Source organism: Bos indicus x Bos taurus, unplaced genomic scaffold (assembly GCF_003369695.1).
Source record: "Bos indicus x Bos taurus breed Angus x Brahman F1 hybrid unplaced genomic scaffold, Bos_hybrid_MaternalHap_v2.0 tig00001201_arrow_arrow_obj, whole genome shotgun sequence".
Classification (NCBI taxonomy): domain Eukaryota; kingdom Metazoa; phylum Chordata; class Mammalia; order Artiodactyla; family Bovidae; genus Bos; species Bos indicus x Bos taurus.
The window spans coordinates 627-23414 of NW_020867386.1; the positions used below are offsets into that span (position 1 = coordinate 627).

Sequence of the window (22788 nt, forward strand, 5' to 3'; positions counted from 1 at the left end):
GCTGGCCAAAGCCAGCTACAAAAGGCCAGTATTTTGTATATCCAGACATCCCAGTGCCTCATAAACAGACAGCAGAAGGATACAGTCACTTCAAAGAATTATGAGAATAGTAAACTGTGGTTGTTTCAAGCCACTAAGTTTTAGAGTAATTTATTGCTGCTGCTAAGTCACTTCAGTCGTGTCCGACTCTGTGTGACCCCATAGACGGCAGCCCACCAGGCTCCTCCGTCCCTGGGATTCTCCAGGCAAGAACACTGGAGTGGGTTGCCATTTCCTTCTCCAATGCACGAAAGTGAAAAGTGAAAGTGAAGGTGCTCTATTATGCAGCCTTAAATAACTAATAGGTTCAGGTTGCAAATTGCTTCCAAGTATTAGATTCAGATCGAAATAACCTGACTATGACTAATAACCAGTAATGAAATAAATTTTTTTCTTCTTTGATTTTGATACCACATTTTTATAATTCTGGTAGATTTTTTAAAATTAAATTCATTGTTTTTGACATGTACTCACTGTTTCATTATATTCATTTATTTTGGTTGCACTAGGTCCTTGTTGCTGCATGCAGACTTCCTCTAGCTGAGGAGAGTGGGGTCTGCCCTCTCGTGCAGTGCACGGCTTCTCACTGTGGTGACTTCTCTTGTGGAGCACGGTCCTAGGTGCATGGACTTCAGTAGCTGCAGCACGTGGGCTCAGTACTTTGCTGGTTCTAGGGTGCAGAGACTTCAGTAGTTGCTGCACAGGGGCTCCCAGTAGTTGTGGCTCCTGGGCTCTAGAGCACAGGCTCAGCAGTTGTGGTGAATGAGTTGCTCCATGGCATGTGGAATCTTCCCGGACCAGGGAACGAACCTGTGTCCCCTGCGTTGTCTGGTGGATTCTTACTACTGTGTCACCAAGGAAGTCCTCATCTGGATATTTTTATAGCTGTATTATCAGAGCCTGTGGAGTTTGAAATGATTTTTGAGATTAAAACACTTTTTGCTCATATTGATGTTAAAAAAAAAAAGGATCATTGAAATTAGTTTGGTCTTATTTCTCAGTCCCCTCCTTTGTCAATAAAGGAATGAGTCCTAAATTTTTTCTAGATGTGATGGAATGATAACCTTCATTTTCATTATTGTGATACCTACCTGTAAACCAAGAGCCTGAATATACACCATTTCAATTAATCCACGTAACCATATATGCTTAATATTTGATTTTCCTTTACAGGTGAATGAGCTGATATTCAGAAAGGTGAAATGATTTCCTATGGGAATTAAATGAAAGAAATTGATTAAAAATTCTCTGACCCCAGTCAACTGTTTTTCTGTTTCACCATCAGTGTAAGCTGTCAAAGCTGGCAAACTGAGGCGCAAACATAGGATAAGAACAAAGCAATTTTTTCCACTGAAGGACTGATTTAACTAAGAGAAGTTAAGAGAGAGCCATGGCATGCCTGGCATGCATGCATGACTCTTCATGGCATGGAGAGTCATGGCCCGAGTAAGAAGAACATCCACTGAAGAGGGTGCTGAATAGCAAGACAGTCAAAGCCCTTGCAGAGAGAAGAAGTCATTTAAGTATATCTAAATGTGTATACATATATTCTCTGGTTCTGTCCACTGGGAGGACCTTGATGCAGGATATCCTGATTGACATGAGTAACCTAGTCCCAGGACGATTCCACAATATTTTAATACCTTTCTTCTAAAAGAACTAGGTCACTTTTTGGAGAAAGGTTTATTCCAGGGTTGGGGCAGAGAAAATTGAAGATGAGCCTGGATCATCTTGGGATTCCCTGGTAGTTCAGCTGGTAGAGTCCATCTGCAATGCAGGTGGACCCAGGTTCAATTCCTAGGTCAGGAAAATCCGCTGGAGAAGGGATAGGTTACCCACTCCAGTATTCTTGGGGTTCTCTTTTGGCTCAGCTGGTAAGGAATCTACCTGCAGTGCGGGGAGACCTGGGTTCTGTCCTTGGGTTGGGAAGATCCCCTGGAGAAGGGAATGGCTACCCACTCCAGTATCCTGGCCTGGAGAATTCCATGGACTCTATAGTCCATGATGTTGCAAAGAATCGGACATGACTGAGTGACTTTCACTGGATCATCCTGTAGTACCAAGGCAAGCAAAAGCAAGCAAATGCATGAAGAAAGATGGGAACACACCAGAGGCAGAGACCAGCTTGCAGGGGCTTTCACGGGCAATATTTGAGACATTTTGGTTATCAAATATAACGTTATAGTAATGGCTGATACTCCATTTGGTAAGGTAGGAAACCATGAATTGCTTCTGATATTTAAGCAGTAAATTGAATGTATGCTTGGAAATGGGATATTTACAGAGTTTCAGTGTACATTCCCACAGAACATTTGTTATTTAAACAGGGAAATGAGCACAATGGAGAAGTCCGGCAAACTTCACCTTAATCAAGGAATCACAATGAATAATACTCATGGTAGAGGATAAACCCTGTGCCAAACTGATAGAATCCACTGACAATACAGCCTGACTTCTTGCATAACCGGAACCTGGCAATGAGGAAACGTTGGATGAAGCCAAATTGAGCAATAGTCTACAAAAAAAAAAAAAAAAAAGGTGTGTGTGTGGGGGCTGTGGTCTTTCAAAATGTCATGAAAGTCAAGGCAAGATGGAGCAACTCTTCCAGAATGAATAAGACTAAAAAGACATAATGACTAAGTGTAATACATGGTTCTGAACTGCATCTTTTGCTACAAAAGGACAGGATTCAGATAGTTGGTGAAACTTGAATTAGGTCTAAGTCCCAGTTGGTAGTAATGTATCAACATTAATTTCTAATTATATTCAAGTGGGAGGATGTCTATCCTCATAGTATGCACCAGTATTCCTTAAGTGATGGAGCATCGGATCAATAATTCACTTTCAAATGGTTCCAGAAAGAATTCTTCATACTCTACTCAGATCTTTTCTATAAGCATGAAGTTGTCTCAAATTGAAAAACTTATGCCAAAAAAACCTCAATTCTTTGTTTCCTGGATACAGTGATTATTCATTCCCCTCCTTTTATTCTATATAGCAAGCCAAAAGAAATACGGAATTCTTTAAAGAGAAAATTTAAATAAAATCTCCAAATATTCAAAATTAAATAATTGAGAAGTTGGTGTTCATGAACTTGTTGGTAATGGTGGCTGCTGTGTTTGAGGTTATGGTTAGAAAGTTGGAAAACAAAAAGTGGAGAGGGAGAGAGTGGTAATAATAATAACATCTGATGTATATTGAATGCTCATCCTGCAGTAGTATTTCTTGTAACCATTTTGTGTGTTTATTCCTTCTCTGGCTTATAACAGTCCTATAAAGAAGTCAGTTTTGTTAGCCTCATTTTGTAAGTTGATAAAACTGAGGTACAGAGAGATAAGGTAACTTCCCTAATGGAGGAACTAGGATGTGAATCCAGGCAAGCTGGCCCCAGGACCTGTGCTCTTAATTACTAAATGAAGAATAAGGGCAATCAAGGGACGAAAAAGCAGTCTCAGCACTGGGAAGATTTGAAGAAGCCCGAGACATTGTTGAGCAAACATCAACTATGCACATTTGTCTGAGGCTTGCCAGGAGCCCACTCATGTTAGTAAAAAGGCCTCTCTCTCCCTGTACTTCTGGTCAAGAGGCATAGTGTAAACACTGGGAAAGGGGGAAGTGATTTATAGCAGAGGCACTGGTTGGGGACCTGTAACTTGGCGAAGTGCACCAGGAACTTTTCATCTTCTTCTGTGAGTCACACCCACATGGCGAACGTGCAGTCTGCCTGTTTCTTGGAGGGGTGTTAACTCACATATTCAAGAGAAGGCAGGGCTGAGGTCTTGATTGATTTAGTTGCTAAAGGTACAGTGAATCACTCTTAGATTTGGACAGTTTATCACTTTATTGACAGAAAAGAGAAGAATAGACCCAAAGTGTCAGATCCCTATCATCTTTGTCCCATGCACTAAAAAGGATAAAAGTGGGGGCTTCCCCGGTTCTCCAGTGGTTAAGAATCTGCCTTGCAATACAGGAGACGTGGGTTCAGTCTCTGGTTGGGGGAAGATTCCACCTGCCAAGGAGCAACTAAGCCCATGTGCCACAGCTACTGAAGCCCAAGTGCCCAGAGCCCATGCCCTGCAAGAGAAGTCTGCTCACCACAACAAAGAGTAGCCATTGCTCACTGCCACACAAGAAAGCCCTCGTGGAGCAGTGAAGACTCACCACAGCCAAATAAAGAAATCTTTAAAAAATAATAATAATAAAGGATGAACATGAAACGGAAGGGACTGGATGACTCCAAGGCCAGTTGTGGGGAGCTAATTCTAGACTACAGCTGTGAGGTTTGGTTTGAATTATTCTGCAGCTCTTGTTCCAAGGCAGGTAGGGCAGAAAGTTCCACACCTCGTAGAACCTGGGAGGCAATGTCTTATGCCAGCCACCCAGGAGAGATGTGAAGGTGTGTGGGAGATGGCTCCTGTAGCCCTCCATCCTCTCGGGTTCCAGGAGGATCGCAAGGTGTTCCCCTAAGACTCAGATAAGCTATGGTTCAACCCTTTACCTGTGTGGATCACTGTAAGATCACCAGGGGATACGGTAAAGTCATTCCCCTATAAAGAGCAGTTGAAAGGTAGGATTTAGAACATGATCTAGTCATGGAGAATGTCTGCTGGGCACTGGAGAGCTGCCTCTGGGAGTGTTGACATCTTTGCTGGAGGGAAGGTGTAGCAGATGCTATTCTGGTCCTCTAACAAGATGGTGACATTAGCTGTGAATGTGAGAATGGGCCATCAATTGGGAGTATGGGGTCATCAGAGCCCAGACTCTTCACTGAAAGACCTTTCTGCTTCCCTTACACTATAAACCCCTCTGACGAAGTTCAGCCCTGCTCAAGAACCCAAATATCTCACTACAGATCAAGTCTTGCCAAATCAAGTCCCAGGCCACCAGAAATTAGTTTTTTTATAGCCATACCTTTTCATTAACTCATCTAACACAGTCCATGGGCTGTTTGGTCATAAACTAAAGATTTGTTTGAAATCTGCTATGGTCAGGGCCTGTGAACAAACAGTGCTGGGCAGAGAAAGATGGAAGAGACTTTTCCTACACATCTTCTTTTTAATTTACTTACTTGTCTTAATTAGTTTCTTAAAACATTACAAATTCTAGTGTTAGCTCTCATCTTCTCTGCTTATTCAAATCTTTGAATTTAAGAACCACTTGAATTCATGAAGTCATCTTTGAAAACTCCAGCCTGGACAAATTCACGTTTTTACATTTTTGAGGCTTCCTAGATTTTTACTTCAATTTGGTCTTGATTTATGGGTCATTGGAGAGGCAATGGCACCCCACTCCAGTACTCTTGCCTGGAAAGTCCCATGGATGGAGGAGCCTGGAAGGCTGCAGTCCATGGGTCGCTGAGGGTCGGACACGACTGAGCAACTTCCCTTTCACTTTTCACTTTCATGCATTGGAGAAGGAAATGGCAACCCACTCCAGTGTTCTTGCCTGGAGAATCCCAGGGACGGGGGAGCCTGGTGGGCTGCCGTCTATGGGGTCGCACAGAGTTGGACACGACTGAGGCGACTTAGCAGTATGGGTCATTTCCTGTGTTTCTCCCTCATGGGCTTATATTCTATTAGGCACTCCAGGCCTCCTTGTCCATCACCAACTCCCGGAGTTCACTCAGACTCACGTCCAACGAGTCAGTGATGCCATCCAGCCGTCTCATCCTCTGTCGACCCCTTCTCCTCCTGCCCCCAATCCCTCCCAGCATCAGAGTCTTTTCCAATGAGTCAACTCTTTGCATGAGGTGGCCAAAGTACTGGAGTTTCAGCCTTAGCATCATTCCTTCCAAAGAAATCCCAGGGCTGATCTCCTTCAGAATGGACTGGTTGGATCTCCTTGCAGTCCAAGGGACTCTCAAGAGTCTTCTCCAACACCACAGTTCAAAAGCATCAATTCTTTGGTGCTCAGCCTTCTTCACCGTCCAACTCTCACATCCATACATGACCACTGGAAAAACCAAAGTCTTGACTAGACGGACCTTTGTTGGCAAAGTAATGTCTCTGCTTTTCAATATGGTATCTAGGTTGGTCATAACTTTTCTTCCGAGGAGTAAGCATCTTTTAATTTCATGGCTGCAGTCACCATCTGCAGTGATTATGGAGCCCCCCAAAATAAAGTCTAACACTGTTTCCACTGTTTCCCCATCTGTTTGTCATGAAGTGATGGGACCAGATGCCATGATCTTTGTTTTCTGAATGTTGAGTTTTAAGCCAACTTTTTCACTCTCCTCTTTCAACTTCATCAAAAGGCTTTTTAGTTCCTCTTCACTTTCTGCCATAAGGGTGGTATGTCATCTGCATATCTGAGGTTATTGATATTTCTCCTGGTAATCTTGATTCCAGCTTGTGCTTCTTCCAGCCCAGCGTTTCTCATCATGTACTCTGCATTAAGTTAAATAAGCAGGGTGACAATATACAGCCTTGACGTACTCCTTTTCCTATTAGGCCTTTGCTTTAAGCCATTTTGACCATCCGATTTACAGCAAGCAGAAGAAAAGATAATGAACTCTACTTCAATGTCTCCAGTGTGACTTTCCAGTTACTGTCTCTTTTCACCTAGAAGGAAGAGTCTGAGATAAAATCTCGGGCTGATTCTTTTATTTTTCTGATCTGTGTCTTGAATTTACATTCAGTTGGCTTCTTTAGAACTATCATTCTTCTCACAGAGACAAAAAGGACACGGTATATCGTTCCATCTGTTTGTGTCATCTTCAGTTTCTTTCTTCAGCATCTTATTGTTTTTGCCTCCTTAGGTATACTTATTCATAGGTATTTTATTCTTTTCTGTGAAATGGTAAGTGGGATTGTTTCCTTAATTTCTCTTTCTGACCTTTTGTTGTTAGTGTGTAGAAAAGCAACCTAATTTTATATCCTGCAGCTTGATCAAACTCATTGATAAGCTCTAGTACTTTTTCTGGTGGTGTCTTTAGGATCTTCTATGTATAGTATGTCATCTGCAAGCAGTGATAATTTTATTTTTTCATTTTTAATTTGAATTCCTTTTAGTTTTTTCTCTGATTTCTATAGCTAGGACTTCCAAAACTATGTTGAATACAATTGTCAAGATTGGACATCCTAGATTTGTTCCTGATCTTGGAGGGAATGTTTTCAGCTTTTCACCATTGAGAATAATGTTAGCTGTGGGTTTGTCATATATGGCTTTTATTCTGTTGGACTTAGTTGCTTCTAACAGTTTCCTTTAATATACTCAAGAAGAGGCAGGAGTCATGCTGTATTTCTAAAATCTACCACAGAAGCACATCAGCCAAACATGCTCAATAAATGCTTGTTGAATGACTAACTGAACTTCCACTCCCAATTATGAACTTAATCTCCACAAAAGTTCATTCAAAAAACACACCCCAAATTAATTTAGACACTGTGACATTTGTTTCCTTTTCATTTCTTCTAATGAATTATTTATTAACAAGTGCTTGCTGGAAAAGCTTATTCAGTTCAGTTCAGTTCAGTTCAGTCGCTCAGTCGTGTCTGACTCTCTGCGACCCCATGAAATGCAGCACACTAGGCCTCCCTGTCCATAAGTTTTTCAAGGTGAAGAAATATAAATCAGAAGAAAGGGCTCAAATTCTGGCCACATTATATATATTTAAGTAACTCTGGCAATTAATTCATTGCTTTCAGCTTCAGACTTTCTTATTTATTAAATGGGATTAAAACTGTTTATCATCAGGGGTTTTATGAGAATGAAGTGGATACCATATGCAAAGTGTAGGGCCTGGCACGGATTGGTAGTTCCTAATAATATTATCAAGTGTGTAAGATTTTGTGTTAGGATCCAAACACGAACAAGAAAAAGTTCTTTGAGATGTTTACAAATTAGTCCTGGGAAAGAAGAATGTGTTTTATATTTATGCAGGTCATCAGATCAGGAGATGACTGCCATTTTAAAGATAGTTTGTTACAGAGATAGATCCCCAGAAAAAGGGCATGCCACACCCCAGGGCAGTAGGGTGCATGGGAAGCTCTGGCTTTGTCAGGAAGGTGTGGTAGGGGAGTGGGCAGGAGCCTTTACTCTGGTTTCTGTGGGAAGGGATGGGGAGACAGGGTAAGCAGGTTTAGGACAGGCTAGTTTGAATAATTTCAGTGGGCTCTGTCTGGGGTGTAGGCACTGTCCCTAGCTGTTTGGTACCTGCCTGGGCCTCAGGGGTAATTGAAGCAGGCAGACAGTGGGCCAGTGTCGGGGCTCCCCAAGGAGGTGGTTGGCAGTGTGGGCTGTAGATTGGCTGGTTTGCTTAGGAAAGTACATTCCCAGGTGAGTCATTTGCTATCTAAGAATTAGTTAGCCCTGGGAATGGTAGTCCCTCCAAGATCAGCAAGGCCCCAGAATGTCAAAGCATCAGAAATATGGACTAAAAAGACATGAATAATACACAGACTCAGGACACAGGAAGCATGGGAGTAGCCAAGCCTGAATCTCTTTTCAGGTCTGACTGTACCCCTAACCCTCTTTTTCTCTACAATCAGTGCACCCTATTAGCTTCATCACAGCACCTAGGACTAGTCTTTATTTGTTTACATGTTGATTGTTTGTTTATCCCATTACGTTGTCAGTTCCATGAAAGCAGGAAATTAGCTTGCCTTGTTAACTGCTCCAGTCTCAGTTCCTGACAGTGCTGGGCACAAAGATGCTTAATAACTATTTGTTGAACAATACCACTTCACCACATACAGCCTTGGCCATGTGAGAGTTCTGGCTTGGGATAATTCCCCAGGAATAGATGAAGCCTTCTCGGGCAGAGAAAGCAGTAGAGGGGGCAGGATTGAGTATGTGTAATACTCCATATATGCAGTAATACATGCTCTCCTCCGTGTAGTTTATAAAGTAGCAGAAAAAGAAATGGCAATTGTAACTCAGCAATGTATGGAAATGAACAACAGGTGACATTTATTAGGTGTTAATCTTGGGTTGGTACAGTTACATCCTGGGTCTACATAATTATATTAAATCCTCATAATAGTACCATACCCTCAAGCAGGGCCCCAATTCCTGGCCTGGCATCTAAAGTGGACTATGCTTTGATATATCTTCCTCAGAAGGTTCTGAGTATCCCCTCAGTGGAGGGGGTGGCTGAGGTCAGCAACGTCATTTGGCTAGCTAGCCCTGAGCTGGGACTGGGACCCACCTGGACTCTGATCTCTATTTCTCCCTTTCAAGGTTCATTCTTTCTCTTTTTCTTGCACTAGATACGCCAAGGAGCTCTAGGGCTTGGGCTTACAGATAGGATCCTCCCCTGGCCAACAAGTATTTCATTTGCATGATTGCAAGGGACTGGACTGCTAAAAGGCTTCTGACATGCATGTTTTGGTGACCCAAGTTATTTATACGTATGGGATCTTGTAAAAAAAATTTTTTTCCCTCAGGGTCACACCCCTTTGGGACTGTCTTGCTGTTAGCTGCTAAATGTCCTATTTTAGATGAGGAGAACAATACTATAGAGTAACTATTGAATCCCAGGTCTTTAAAAAGGCATTTTTACTTTGGGTCCTGAACTAAATGAGAACATAGAGAAGGCCTGACCCTAGATGTTCCCCCCAGATAGGTGGGAAGCACTAGAAGTGGTAAAATATCTTGCCATGGTAAATATGTGACAGAATTGGGGTGGGTAGAGGTAAATTCCAGAGAAACATGGTTACTAAATGCCATTAAGCTGAGTCTATATTATTTCAGGGCTGAAGGGACCTCAGAATTGTCAACTGGGGCGTTCATCAGGTAATGTGTTTCTCTGAAATTTAAACAAATAGAACACTGGAGGAAAGCAACAGAGCCTTAATCCTTTTAATCCTGATACAAAACCTTCTTTTCAGAGTTCTTCCAGGGAAAGGACTCAGAGCTTTTTGCTTACCACAGCCCCCTATCCCACTCCGTGTCTCATGTAAGAGCTTGTGGTGTGAGAGAGCCTTGAGGGTGCTTTAAGTTAGGGCTTTGTTTCTCATGGGAACATGAGGGAAAGTGGAAAAAGCCTTCAATTTGTTTAGAGAGGAAACATGACCTTCACGCTGTTCTTCCCAGGGGCAAGTCAAGTGGTCATGACTGAAATCCAAGTCCTTGGCATATAAATATGTGTGCGAGCAGAAGCCACTGCCACACTTGGTACAGCAAGGGGAACCACTGGCTCAGCGGACCCCTTAGGTTTTCCAGTTTAATTTTAAACTCCAGGTAAATATCACAGGTAACCCGCCATGAAGCTGGTCACTGTGTTCCTGCTGGTGACCATCGGCATTTGCAGTTACTCTGGTAAGTGGCCTGGAACACACGATCTCTCTCTACTTTCTTGATAACAGGAGCACAACTAGTGAGCCAAGGCTCCTGGCGGCATATGGTGAAGGGAGTTTTAGAGCCACAGATATTGGTAAGGTCAGAAGGGACTTCAGATGCCTCCTGCTCCCAGCTCCAAGCTCTAATCCAACACAAGTTATCCCTGGTGTATCCTACAAGGAAATTAATCAGCTCCCACTGAGGGTCAACAAATGCACTTCATTACTGAACTCTGGCCATTGATTTCCCTTAATTTTGAATTAAGATTTGATTCTTTCATGTTTCTGAAATTATATGGAGTCATCCTTGCTCTCGTCTCTAATCAGATTGCCATGCTGGTTCTCTTGAGACATAGCTACTTTTCTATGTTCATACAATCAACAGGTATTTGTTAGATGGCTATAATCTGTTGGGCACTGGGTAGGCTTTGGGAGATTCAGACCTGAATCAGACATGCATATTTCTGTCAAGGTTCTTATAGTCTGGCAGAGGAGTGAAGACTTCTACAGAAGTCACTATTGTACTGGTCCACTGTGATACACAATGAAAGTACAGATAGAGCTCTGTGACAGGGGTGAAGGGTGAACAGTTCCATTTCTAGGTAGGGTATGCTGCTGAGTTGCTTCACTCATGTCCAACTCTGTGCAACCCCATAGACGGCAGCCAACCAGGCTCCCCTGTCCCTGAGATTCTCCAGGCAAGGACACTGGAGTGGGTTGCCATTTCCTTCTGCATGAAAGTGAAAGTGAAAGTGAAGTCACTCAGTCGTGTCTGACTCTAGCGACCCCATGAACTGCAGCCTACCAGGCTCCTCCGTCCATGGGATTTTCTAGGCAAAAGTACTGGAGTGGGGTGCCATTGCCTTCTCCAAGGTAGGGTATAGAAGCTGGCTTTTTGGAGGAGAATGGCAACCAATCCTTTCTTTTTGGAGGGAGTCATTTTAGCTACAGGAAGATACATTTGGGTGTATCTGCAGAATACATCATAATGGCTGCTGCTCATTTGGAGAACAGAAAGCTTTGAGGATCTCCCCTCTGAAATATATAAGTAAATACAGAGAAGACACTCACCAAAGTGCTGAAAGTAGGAAGTAGGGAGATTAATCATGAGAAACTGTGTAATACCCACGCTACAATGGTGACTTTGACTTGTGAATTTTTGAACTAATTTGTAACTTCACCTATTTGGGATATTTTGTCATTCTTTAATGTCTAGGGGTACCTGAGGAGAGGTGGCAGCAGAAAGATGGGTGGGAAGGATATAAATATCCCTTTCTGGAGGAGAACTTTGGGTGGGAAAATAGGCAGTAGAAAGTGAAGGGAAAATAGGTGTACAAGCTCCATTTTTTTTTTTTTTTTTGAATGAGAAAACAGAAAGGATTGCAAAGGAGGCTGAAGTGTTGGCCAGCAGTACGGGGGGTGGAAGTGCCAGCAGGAAGATGTGTTTCTCATGTATGTGCTTCTACATCTGTGTATTTACATACATGCACGTGTATTTTGTAAAAATATGTATAATATGCATTTCCCCCATTCTCTAACATTGTCTATGTGAAAGTTATCTTGCTGAAGATATAAAATGCAGTTGTCCCATAGAAGAGCCATGGTAGTTCCCTATTACACTTGGGGGAAAAAAAAAATCTCAGACTCATTCATCTGACATTCAAGTCTGAAAATCTGACCTCACTCAGGTTGCAGCCTCACCTGCTTAGCACATCCAAGTGGAAATCTGAAGAAGACTCACCATCCTGTGTATGATCTTTGATCTTATTATCTTGGTGTCTTGGTCAATTATTTTCCTTTTCCAAATGCTGCTCCCCTTCTTTACCTGTCATCATGATATTTGACTCAAGACACAACTATGGCAACATCTATTCTGGGAAAATTCCTGTAACACTCTCCTATATTAGAATTAATCATCACTTCTTCCGTGTTTCCATAGAGCTTTGTCCATAATGTTAGCATAGCACGTGCTGCACTGTGGCATACACAGCTCTTTACTGTCCATCAGATTGCATGGGTTCTCTGAGTCAAGTATCTTATTTTATTCATCTGTGTATCTGCACCAACTGACTTAGAGTCCCTACTCAGTTATGTTTGTAGCACTGAGTTGAATTGGTTGGGAGCAGTTTCCTGGGCTCCAGTTGGGTCCATTCATGTGTCCAAGTGGAAGGTCATTATAGCATCTTTCTGTTGGTTTCAAACTCGTGGGCTGTGGAGACAGCCACATGCAAAGTATATCCCTGTCCAGTCAATCACTGGTATCTACTGAGTTCATACTGTATACCAGGGTCTGTTCTAGGCATGGGGTACAGCAGTGAATAAAACTCAGTCCTTATTCTCGAGGAGCGTACATTCTAATGAGAGGATGAAGGTTAAATAAATAAATAAAGGTTTAATATTTTAGGTAGTGGTAAGAAAAATAAAGAAGGAGGGTGACTGGTGATGCCATTTTAGATACATCTCTGAGAATGTAACATTTGAGGAGAGACCAAATAAGTGAAGAAGAAAGACATGTAGCTATCTGGTGAAGGAAAGTTCTAGAGAGATAGAACAGTAGGTGCAGAGGTCCCGAAGCAGAAGTTTTTGGGAAATCAAGATGGAGCCACCGATAGAATGGAGGGCGGTGAGCTCTCACTTGGGATTTCTTCTGCTCTGCAGCTACCGCCTTCCTCATCAACAGTTTGCCTCGTCCCGTGCCTCTGGATGCTCTCCCACTCCTGGACCCACTGAAGCTTCTTCTGAATACTCTGGGCATTTCCGTTGAGCACCTTGTGGAAGGGCTGAGGAAGTGTGTCAATGAGCTGACACCAGAGGCTTCCGAGGCCGTGAAGAAACTACTGGTAACTACAGCCTGTGGGGCTAACTTGGTCAAAGGTCAGGGTTTACCCACCCTGAGTGCCCTTCCTGTCCAGCCCACTCCCACCCGACCTGTTCTCATTTGTGAACCTGTGCTTCCCCGTCGTGGACTGTACCCACACACATTCAGCATGTCCTGGAATCTCAGGGCAAGTGCAGTGTCCACAATTCTAGAAGGAATTTTTGAATGAGAAAGACTTGTGTTCTGGTTGTAAAATGTGTGCTACTTCCCAGCTCTGTGATTCTGGATGGGACTCAATCACTCTTGAGCTTTTGTTTCCTTCTCAGGATAATGGTGGTGAAATAGGATATTGACTATCTGCTAATGACATGTAAACTGCTCTTATTTTTAATATTGTCCTTTTGACTTTCAGGAGGCGCTCTCATATTTGGTGTGATGGCAGAAAAAGCAAGAGTGGGGAGGGAGGGAGATGAAGCTCTCCCTCCCTCCCCTGCAGAAACTCTTTCCATCCTAAAATGTAGTGGCCCCAGAAAAGAATGAATAAAGCATTGAAAAGACTTCAGTTTGTCCTGTTTTTGTTTGGGGGACTCTATTCAGAAGGGCCTAGTTAGATAGTTTTGTCCTTGGGTTATAAACTCTAGACAGTCTGTTGTTATAAAGACAACTCACATTTCCTTTTTTCTTTTTTTAAGATGGTACTTTATTTATTTTTGCACATTCATTTCAACATTCCTCACCTTTATTTTTTATTTATTAAAATTAATTTTATTGGAGTATAGTTGCTTTACAATGTTGTGTTAGTTGCTGTACAGTAGAAACTAACCTAACATTGTAAAGACAACTCGAATTTTCAGTAAGGCGTAGTCATTCTTCCCCTTTCCTTTTCTTATTATCTGATGATTTTTCAGACTCCTTATGTTCTTAGTCCCCTACTTCTAAAGACATTTTAAAAGATTTTTGTTGAAGTATAGTTGCTGCACAATATTATAAATTACAAGTATACAATATAGTGATTCACAGTTTTTATTTTTATTTATTTATTTTTCTTTTTTTTTATTTTATTTTTTAACTTTACCAAGGTTGCACTCCATTTGTAGTTATTTGTACGGGTGTACACAATACACTCTTGTAGCTTATTTTATACATAGTGGTTTGTATCTCTTTATCTTATATCCCTATCTTGCCCCTCCCCACTTTCCTCTTCTCACTGGTTTATTCTTTATATATTCTATATCTCTATATCTCTATATTCTATATCTCTATATTCGTTTGGTCTCTGTATCTGTGAGCCTGCTTCTTTTATGTTATATTCACCAGTTGGCCATCTTTCTTAGATCCCACATATAAGCAATATTCTACAGTGTGTGTCTTTCTTTGACTTATGTCACGTATCATAAAGAAACTTTAAAACATGAAATACAATAGAAATTTCCACGTATTGTCTGATAAGACTAAAGTGCTACAAAGCTCGTTGGTTGGGAGTCTACATCAGCAGAATGTGAGCTTATATTAAGTCTGTAGTTAAATTAAGGCCACCCCATAGCTTCACAGAACTACCACCAAGTTAGGTTGCTATTACATCATTCTAAAATATCTTCCCTTTCCTCAGTGCTACATGTACAATGACTCCAGAATTATCTTTTCCAAGATAACATTCTAGCTGTATATGACCACCGATAAAACAGATTTCAAGCTCCTTAGCGTGGCATATAGGGTCTTTCATGATCTGGACTTATTTTACATGCCTCGTCTCATTAATATTCCTTTCTTCACATGTGCCCCAGCCCCAGTCATGCTGAAAAGATAACTAAATCTCTTTGCTGCTAACATATTTTATGCCTTAATGAAAAATCAAGCTTCTTCTCGCCTGGAATGTTGGCCCTGGTCTGCCTCCAGACTTGGACTTGTGCAAATCTGGGACTATTTGCCCTCCAATCCATTCCCCATGTTCCCCATGCTCTACTCCATGGTGGGGGCACTGAGGGATGAGATACTGACCCATGCAGGTGGTTCCCAGGTCGATCTCTCAGGTAATTATGAAAGTTGACGTTGTTGTTGCTGTTGTTCAGTTGCTAAGTTGTGTCCAACTCTACACAGCCCCGTGAATAGCAGCACGCCAGGCTCCCTGTCCTTCACAATCTCCCTGAGAGGCTCCCTGTCCTTCACAATCTCCCTGAGAGGCTCCCTGTCCTTCACAATCTCCCTGAGTTTGCTCAAACTCGTGTCCATTGAATCAGTGATGCCATCCAACCACCCTATCCTCTGTCATCTTCTTCCCCTTTTGCCCTCAATCTTTCCCAGCATCAGGGTCTTTTCCAGTGAGTCAGTTCTTCATATACTTTGCCAAAGTATTGGAGCTTCAGCTTCAGCATCAGTCCTTTCAATGAATATTCAGGATTGATTTCCTTTAAGATTGACTGGTTTGATCTTGCTGTTCAAGGGACTCGAGGCACAAGCAGGAGATGGGTAGTGGGAAAAGGGGAAAGACCAGAGTGTGGCTTCCTCTTGCTCTCTATTTGAGAGAAGTCAACTGTCTGTACTGGGTGTGAGCCACCAGTTCCTGCTGGAGAAGTTTGTTTTGGTTTTAGTTTTTGCCAGGTGAGCCAGTTCTTGGACTCTGGTTGTACCATCTCTTCTTTTTCTTTCCAGCTGAAGTTCATAGTGGCTTTCTGTTATTATCAGTTTCTAGGTTGCCTTACATCACCTAGTTAATTTTTTAGGTCTTCTCTTATCTATTGAGTCAATTCTGTGCATTACATTCCTTCTGTTCTATGCATTAAAACAGTTTCTGTTTCTTGGTTGGTTCCTGACTAATACAATGTTAACTGTCATCTCCTCTCTGGAGAGGATCTTGATTCCTACCCTTCCTTAACCCCATATTGAAAAATTTTTTTAATTTAATTTTATTTTTGGCTGTTCCCTGACCAGGGATCGAAACTGTGCTCTTTACAGTGGAAGCAGAGTCTTAACCACTGAACTTTCCTAGCTGTCAATATAATCTCCATGTTAAGTATGAGGGGACATGGGCAAACCTATGGCTGAGTCATGTTGATGTTTGGTAGAAACCAACTCAATACTATAAAGCAATTATCCTTCAATTATAAATAAATAAATTTAAAAAGAACTCTAAAATATATAGCTGCAACCTATATTTTTCCTTTGAGAAGAAGAAAATTAGTTATTTATAAATCACCTCCAATGGAAACTGTTTTTTAATGTTCAGCTCAAAAGACATTTATATGGACTTCTTGTCTTTTAAAACACATACAGATGTTCTAATTCCCTACCTCAGTATATAGCACTATTTTCCTTGTTGTATGGGGTCAGAAACTTGGGAATCATTCTAGGTATTCTATCTTCTCAGAAGCCTAATTTTAGCTGCATCTACTAAGAATAGACTAGGTTGCCTAGCTGTGCTAATGCGTGTGTGCGTGCCTGCTAAGTCGCCTCAGTGGTGTCTGACTCTTTGGGACCCCACCGGCTGTAGCCCTCCAGACTCCTCTGTCCATGGGATTGCCAGGCAAGAATAATGGAGTGGGTTGCCATGCCCTCCTCCAGGGGATCTTCCCTATCCAGGGATCGAACTTGCTTCTCCTGTGGCTCCTGCCCTGCAGGCAGGTTCTTTACTGCTGAGCCACCAGGGAAATCCAGCTGTAGTAATAAATAATTCCAAATCTCATGGGCTTACATCCACAACATTTTAATTTTTTATCATACTGTATGACCATCTTGGGTTGGCTGTAGCTCTCCCTGTGTTGCCTGAATTCTGTGACCCAGAACTGATGGAATAGTCTTTGGAGCATTTCTGATCATCATGGCACATGGGGAAAGAAAACTTAGGTGATAATTACTTGGAAGTAGTCAAGTAATGTGGTAATTTACATTATTTTAACCCATTTTTGGCATCTTCCATTCATAGAATTGTATATGCCCTTCCTAAATAAGTCAGGCATGGTCATATGACTTGCTTTGGTCAATGAAAAGGACAGGATCACTTGAAAGTGGCAGCTTTAAAAGTTGGCCTAAGTTCTCTTTCCCCTGTGCTGTGATTGGAAACGCAACCCAAGATGGCCATACAGTATGAGAAAAAACTAAAATGTTGCAGATGTAAGACCATGAGATTTGGTGTTATTTATTACTTTCTAATTGGTAACAAAGCCCTGCTAATTATAAGACTTTTTCATATCTATCATATACATTTTCATTATCACTACTGCTACTGCTTTCCCCAAAACCTTGTCATTTATCATTTGACTACTCTGTTAACCTCCCAAATATTCTCTGTATTCCCAAAGCTGATCTTTTCCAATCTATCAGCCACACAGAAGAAAAGTGATTTCTTAAAATAGAAAAATCACTCCAGCTTCAAACTCACTGAAAGATTTTTAGTGCTGATTGAATAAAAAAATAGTCAGACACTATTTTAAACTAACAAACATACTCAAATCACAGATTAGACATACTTATTTTCATACTTGGTCTTCCCAGGTGGTGCTAGTGGTAAAGAATCCTCCTGCCAATGCAGGAGACATAGGAGATGAGGCTTCAGTCCCTGGGTCAGGAAGATGCCCTGGAGGAGGGCACGGCAACCCACTCCAGTATTCTTGCCTGGAGAGTCCCATGGACAGAGGAGACTGGTGAGCTAAAGTCCAAAGGGTAGCAAAGAGTCAGACATGGCTGAACCAACTTAGCACACATGCATTTTTATCCTTATATCAAAATCTTCTTTCTCAACTGTGAAATCAGATTGATAGGGACCTGATTTTACTTATGTCTGTATTCTCAGCACATAGTACAGAGTCTGTAGGTGGTCAGTGTTGGGTTTGTGTTTATTGAATGGATGGATTTCTTTCTGTTAAGTTTTATCTTGTTGGGTTGATCCTTTCATTCTCTCCTATCAGTTGTATTAATAAGCTGTTCATTTCTCCTACTTTGTGGCATTTTACATATTTAAGAAAGATGATAATGCTTTTATTCAAGGTGTTAAATGGAGAAGCCTGGGGCAAAAGTTCTGTTTCACCAAGTTTTAAGTAATAAATGTAACACAGCAGTCTGAAGGATTTTTTTCTGGGGGTGTATCAAAGGGAAGGACTTAGTTATGAAGGACAGACTATGTGAGGGAACATAGGCAGAGCCTGATGATAAACATTTGGCAGAAGTTGATAAAATTTATCAAAGTGACAACACCAAATGCTGTCCAGCATATAGAAAAACTGGATCACTCATACATTGCTGGTGTGAATGTAAAGTGGTACAGCTACTCTGAAAAATATTTTGACAGTTTCTTTAAAAACTAAGCATGGAACTACACCATACAGCCCAGCAATTGTACTCCTAGGCATTTCTCCAAAGAAATAACATTTATGTTTATGCAAAAGCCTATACACAAATGTTCATGGCAGTTTCATTTGTAATAGTCAAAACCTAGAAACTATCCAGTTGTCATTAAATGGATGAATGGTTAAACAAACTGCTATATATTTATCTACAGAATTGGAATACTATCAGCAATAAACAGAGAAGGAACTATCGATACACACAACAGTCCAGATGAAACTTCCAAGAATTATGCTAAAAAAGTGAATTATATGAAAAAAGTCAATCTCCAAAAGCTAAATACTGTGTAAGTCCATTATATAAACATAAACACTCTCAAAATAACAAAGTTATAGAAAAGGAAAACAGATTTCTGAGTTCCAGGGGTTAAGAAGCAGACAGGAATAAGAGGGAAGTGAGTGTGGTATATAAGGATCCCATGAGAAATGTTTATGGTAATAGAAGTGCTTTGTATTTGTATGTATTGATGTCAATACACTGTTTTTTATATTATAGCATCATTTTGCAAGAAACTTGGTAGAGAATATGGGGCTTCCATGGTGGCTCAAATGGTAAAGAATCTGCCTTCAATTCAGGAGACCCGGCTTTGATCCCTGGGTCACGAAGGTCCCCTGGAGAAAGAAATGGCTACCCACTCCAGTATTCTTGCCTGGAGAATCCCATGGACAGAGGAGCCTGGCAGGCTATGGTCCATGGGGTCGCAAAGAATCAGACACTACTGAAGCGACTTAGCACACATTGGGAAGATAATCAGAATACAGAAATACATATTATATGCAATTTAATTAATATAAGCTATATACCTATATATGATATATATTATATGCATATATAATTATATACACATGTGACATGTGTATATACATGTATATACATGTGTGTATAATTATATACCCATGTGTATAATTATATATACGTGTATCTATATGTGTATGGAGAAGGCAATGGCACCCCACTGCAGTACTCTTGCCTGGAAAGTCCCATGGGTGGAGGAGTCTGGTAGGCTGCAGTCCATGGGGTCGCAAAGAGTTGGACACGACTGAGCGACTTAACTTTCATTTTTCACTTTTGTGCATTGGAGAAGGAAATGGCAACCCACTCCAGTGTTCTTGCCTGGAGAATCCCAGGGACAGGGGAGCCTGGTTGGCTGCCATCTATGGGGTTGCACAGAGTTGGACACGACTGAACCGACTTAGCAGCAGCAGCATATGTGTATAATTACATCAGTTCAGTTCAGTCACTCAGTTGTGTCTGACTGTTTGGGACCCCATGGACTGCAGCACACCCGGCTTCCCTGTCCATCACCAACTCCTGGAGATTGCTCAAACTCATGTCCATTGAGTCAGTGATGCCATCGAACCATCTCATCTCCTGTTGTCCCCTTCTCCTGCCTTCAATCTTTCTCAGCATCAGGGTCTTTTCCAGTGAGTCAGGTCTTCCCATCAGATGGCCAAGATATTAGAACTTCAGCTTCAGCATTAGTCCTTCCAATGAATATTCAGGACTGATTTCCTTTAGGATTTACTGGTAGGATCTCCTTGCGGTCCAAGGGACTCTCACAAGTCTTCTCCAACACCACAGTTCAACAGCATCAATTCTTTGGTGCTCAGCTTTCTTTATGGTCCAACTCTTACATCCATACATGACTACTGGGAAAACCATAGCTTTGATTAGACGGACTTTGTCAGTAAAGTAATGTCTCTGCTTTTTAATATGCTGTCTAGGTTTGTAATCGCTTTTCTTCCAAGGAGCAAGCGTCTTTTAATTTCATGGGTGCAGTCACCATCTGCAGTGATTTTGGAGCCCAAGAAAATAAGGTCTATCACTGTTTCCCCTCTGTTTACCACGAAGTGATGGAATATGTAACCTTAATTCCTTTCTTCCATAAACCCAACAAACTATAAGAAACCCATTCATAGTTTTATATGAGTTTTCAAAACATTTTGGGCACATTTAAAAGCAACCAGGATTTCCCTGGTGGTCCAGTGGTTAGGAGTCCATGCTTCTACTGCAGGGGGCATGGGTTCGATCCCTTGTTGGGGAACTAGGATCCCACATGCCCTGTGGCCAAAAAAATAAAGAAACATGCATCCATGAATAAGCCATACTTTATCTAAACTGACATCAATGTGAATATTTAAATCATTTCTAGTATGTTTTTTGTTACTTTGAAGAGTTCTACATATTTGCATTTATTTTTCTGTTTATATTTTCAGAAAAATCTTGGAAGTAGAAATGCAATGCCAAGAATTCTTTAGTGTTTAAAATTTTGATAGCCACTGACAAAGTTCCATATAAAAGAGCAACTGAGATCTGAGATTATTTAAGTCAGAGAAGATCCATTCCCAAAGATGAATTAGGGACCCAAGACAAGGCTTCTGGTGTAATTGTTCTGCCTAAGAAAGCAATAAATTCCTTTACTGGCTTGATATGTTGGAGGGTCGGGAGATGCAATATATGACATTCTATTTCTGGCCTCCGTGTTTAAGTCAAGTAATACAAACAAACAGATAAGAAAGTAAAATTTGCTGCGTTTATATAAAGCTTGGAAAAGAAAAGCTTGCAGGCTGTTGAAGCAGATTGAAGGCAGTAGGGGGCGCTCATAGGTCGTTAGAAACATCGAAGAAGACATTTTGTTACATATTATCTATTGAAGATATTTAATAAATTTCAGCACCTTCTATTGTATCAAATTTTTCATTTGGAAACACACCTAGATGAAAACGATCTAGATCGTCCTTTCTAGTAACTACCTATGGCTTTATTTTGAGCATTTTAAAAAGGTGCATTCTTTGCCACTAGCTAGGTATGTGTCTCTGTCTAATGAGAACTTGTTTCCTGATTGAATGATAGTAACCACTAACATGACTAATAGTTATAGTAATGGTTGTTTGTTATTTGTTATATCCTCTATGTATTTTTAATTCAAGTGGTGATTGAATATAAATTACACTAACTTTGCCAAAAATTGAGCACAAAATTATAAAACAAAATCAACATGGCCCCACAGATTTTGCAATGTGAAGAAAGACAGAAACTGTATAAGTAAACACAAGTAAATAGATCATTATGAATTTATGATAAGAACAATGAAAGAAAAGAATAGGATTTTAAGAATAGTAATAGTGACAAGAGGTTCCCTGTTTTATTTTGAGTGGTCAAGGAAGTCCTCTCTTTGGAAATGTTATTTAAGTTGGGACTCGAGGTTATGAAGAATCCATCTTGGCCAAAGAATATTTTGTTGAGTTTCCTGAATATGCAAGTATCCTGAGAGTCACAGGCAGTTTTGGATCCAGTATCTCCATCTCCATCAGTAGCACCACCACAGGTCCAACTGTGCTAGTCAGACAACTGAGAGTCAGATTGTGTTAGTCAGACAACTTTTGATACTTCCATTTCCATGACACATCATATCCAACTCATCATCTTGTCTTGTCCACCTTGCTTCCTAATATTCTCTTGAGTCCGCCCACATGGCTCCATCTGCACTGATACTCCTTCACCCTAGTATCTCATCTCTTGTAAGAGCTTACTCTCGAGCCCTCAGTCTGATCCTTGCAGCTGCCAAGTGATCTTTTCAAAATTCAACAATGAGCATTCTCATTCTACTGCTTCAAACCCTTTGGTGGCTTCCCATCGTTCTCGAAGTTAAGAATGGAATCCTGACCCTGCCTGTGAGGTCCTCTAGGCCTAGTGTTTGCTTTTCTCTCTGCTCTCACTTGTTTCCCAGCCACCTTGAACCTCTGGCACCAAGGATGCCTGACACAGGGCTTTTGTCTGTTTGCTCACAAGTACTTCCTCTTCATTTGCTTCTGCTGAATTTTTTCTCATTATCTCCTTGTCATTTTTTTCCTTTTTTCTTTTCCTGGATAACAGTTCAGGTCTAACTATCTTAGGAAACCCTCCTCCCTGTCCAAGTGAGATACATTTATTAGAGGCTGTAATATAATCATGTTCCTTCCCTTCGGAGCATGTATCTCAAAAATAATTGTATACTTATGTGTGATTAGGTGATCACTATTTGTCTCTCCCACTTGTTTGTGAGCTCCAAGAGGGCAGAATCCAGTACCTAGCATAGTACGCGGTGCGCAGTAATGTTCAGTAAGTATTCTACGATTAAATGAGTAACATGACTTAATATATACCTATCAGATGATCTGTTTTCTAGATATTCTAGAAGGCATTTCATTTAATGAAAGGATAGGAGACTACACTACCTTCAGGTTAGTCTAGTATTAGTCTGCTTTTAAGTGAACACTGCACTCTCCACCCATGTTGGTAAGAGGAATGCAGGTAAGAGGACTGAAAGCTAGA

The 22788-nt window shown here is 41.1% G+C and overlaps 1 protein-coding gene across 1 annotated transcript; it reads left to right on the plus strand.

The window, feature by feature from the left end:
• Nucleotides 1-10145: 10145 nt before the first annotated feature.
• On the plus strand, nucleotides 10146-13695 carry LOC113888711 (secretoglobin family 3A member 2-like). Its single transcript, XM_027535741.1, has 3 exons — nucleotides 10146-10299; nucleotides 12978-13159; nucleotides 13550-13695. The coding sequence occupies exons 1-3, from the start codon at nucleotides 10245-10247 to the stop codon at nucleotides 13571-13573; spliced, it is 261 nt and encodes an 86-aa protein (XP_027391542.1). The 5' UTR covers nucleotides 10146-10244; the 3' UTR covers nucleotides 13574-13695.
• Nucleotides 13696-22788: the final 9093 nt, after the last annotated feature.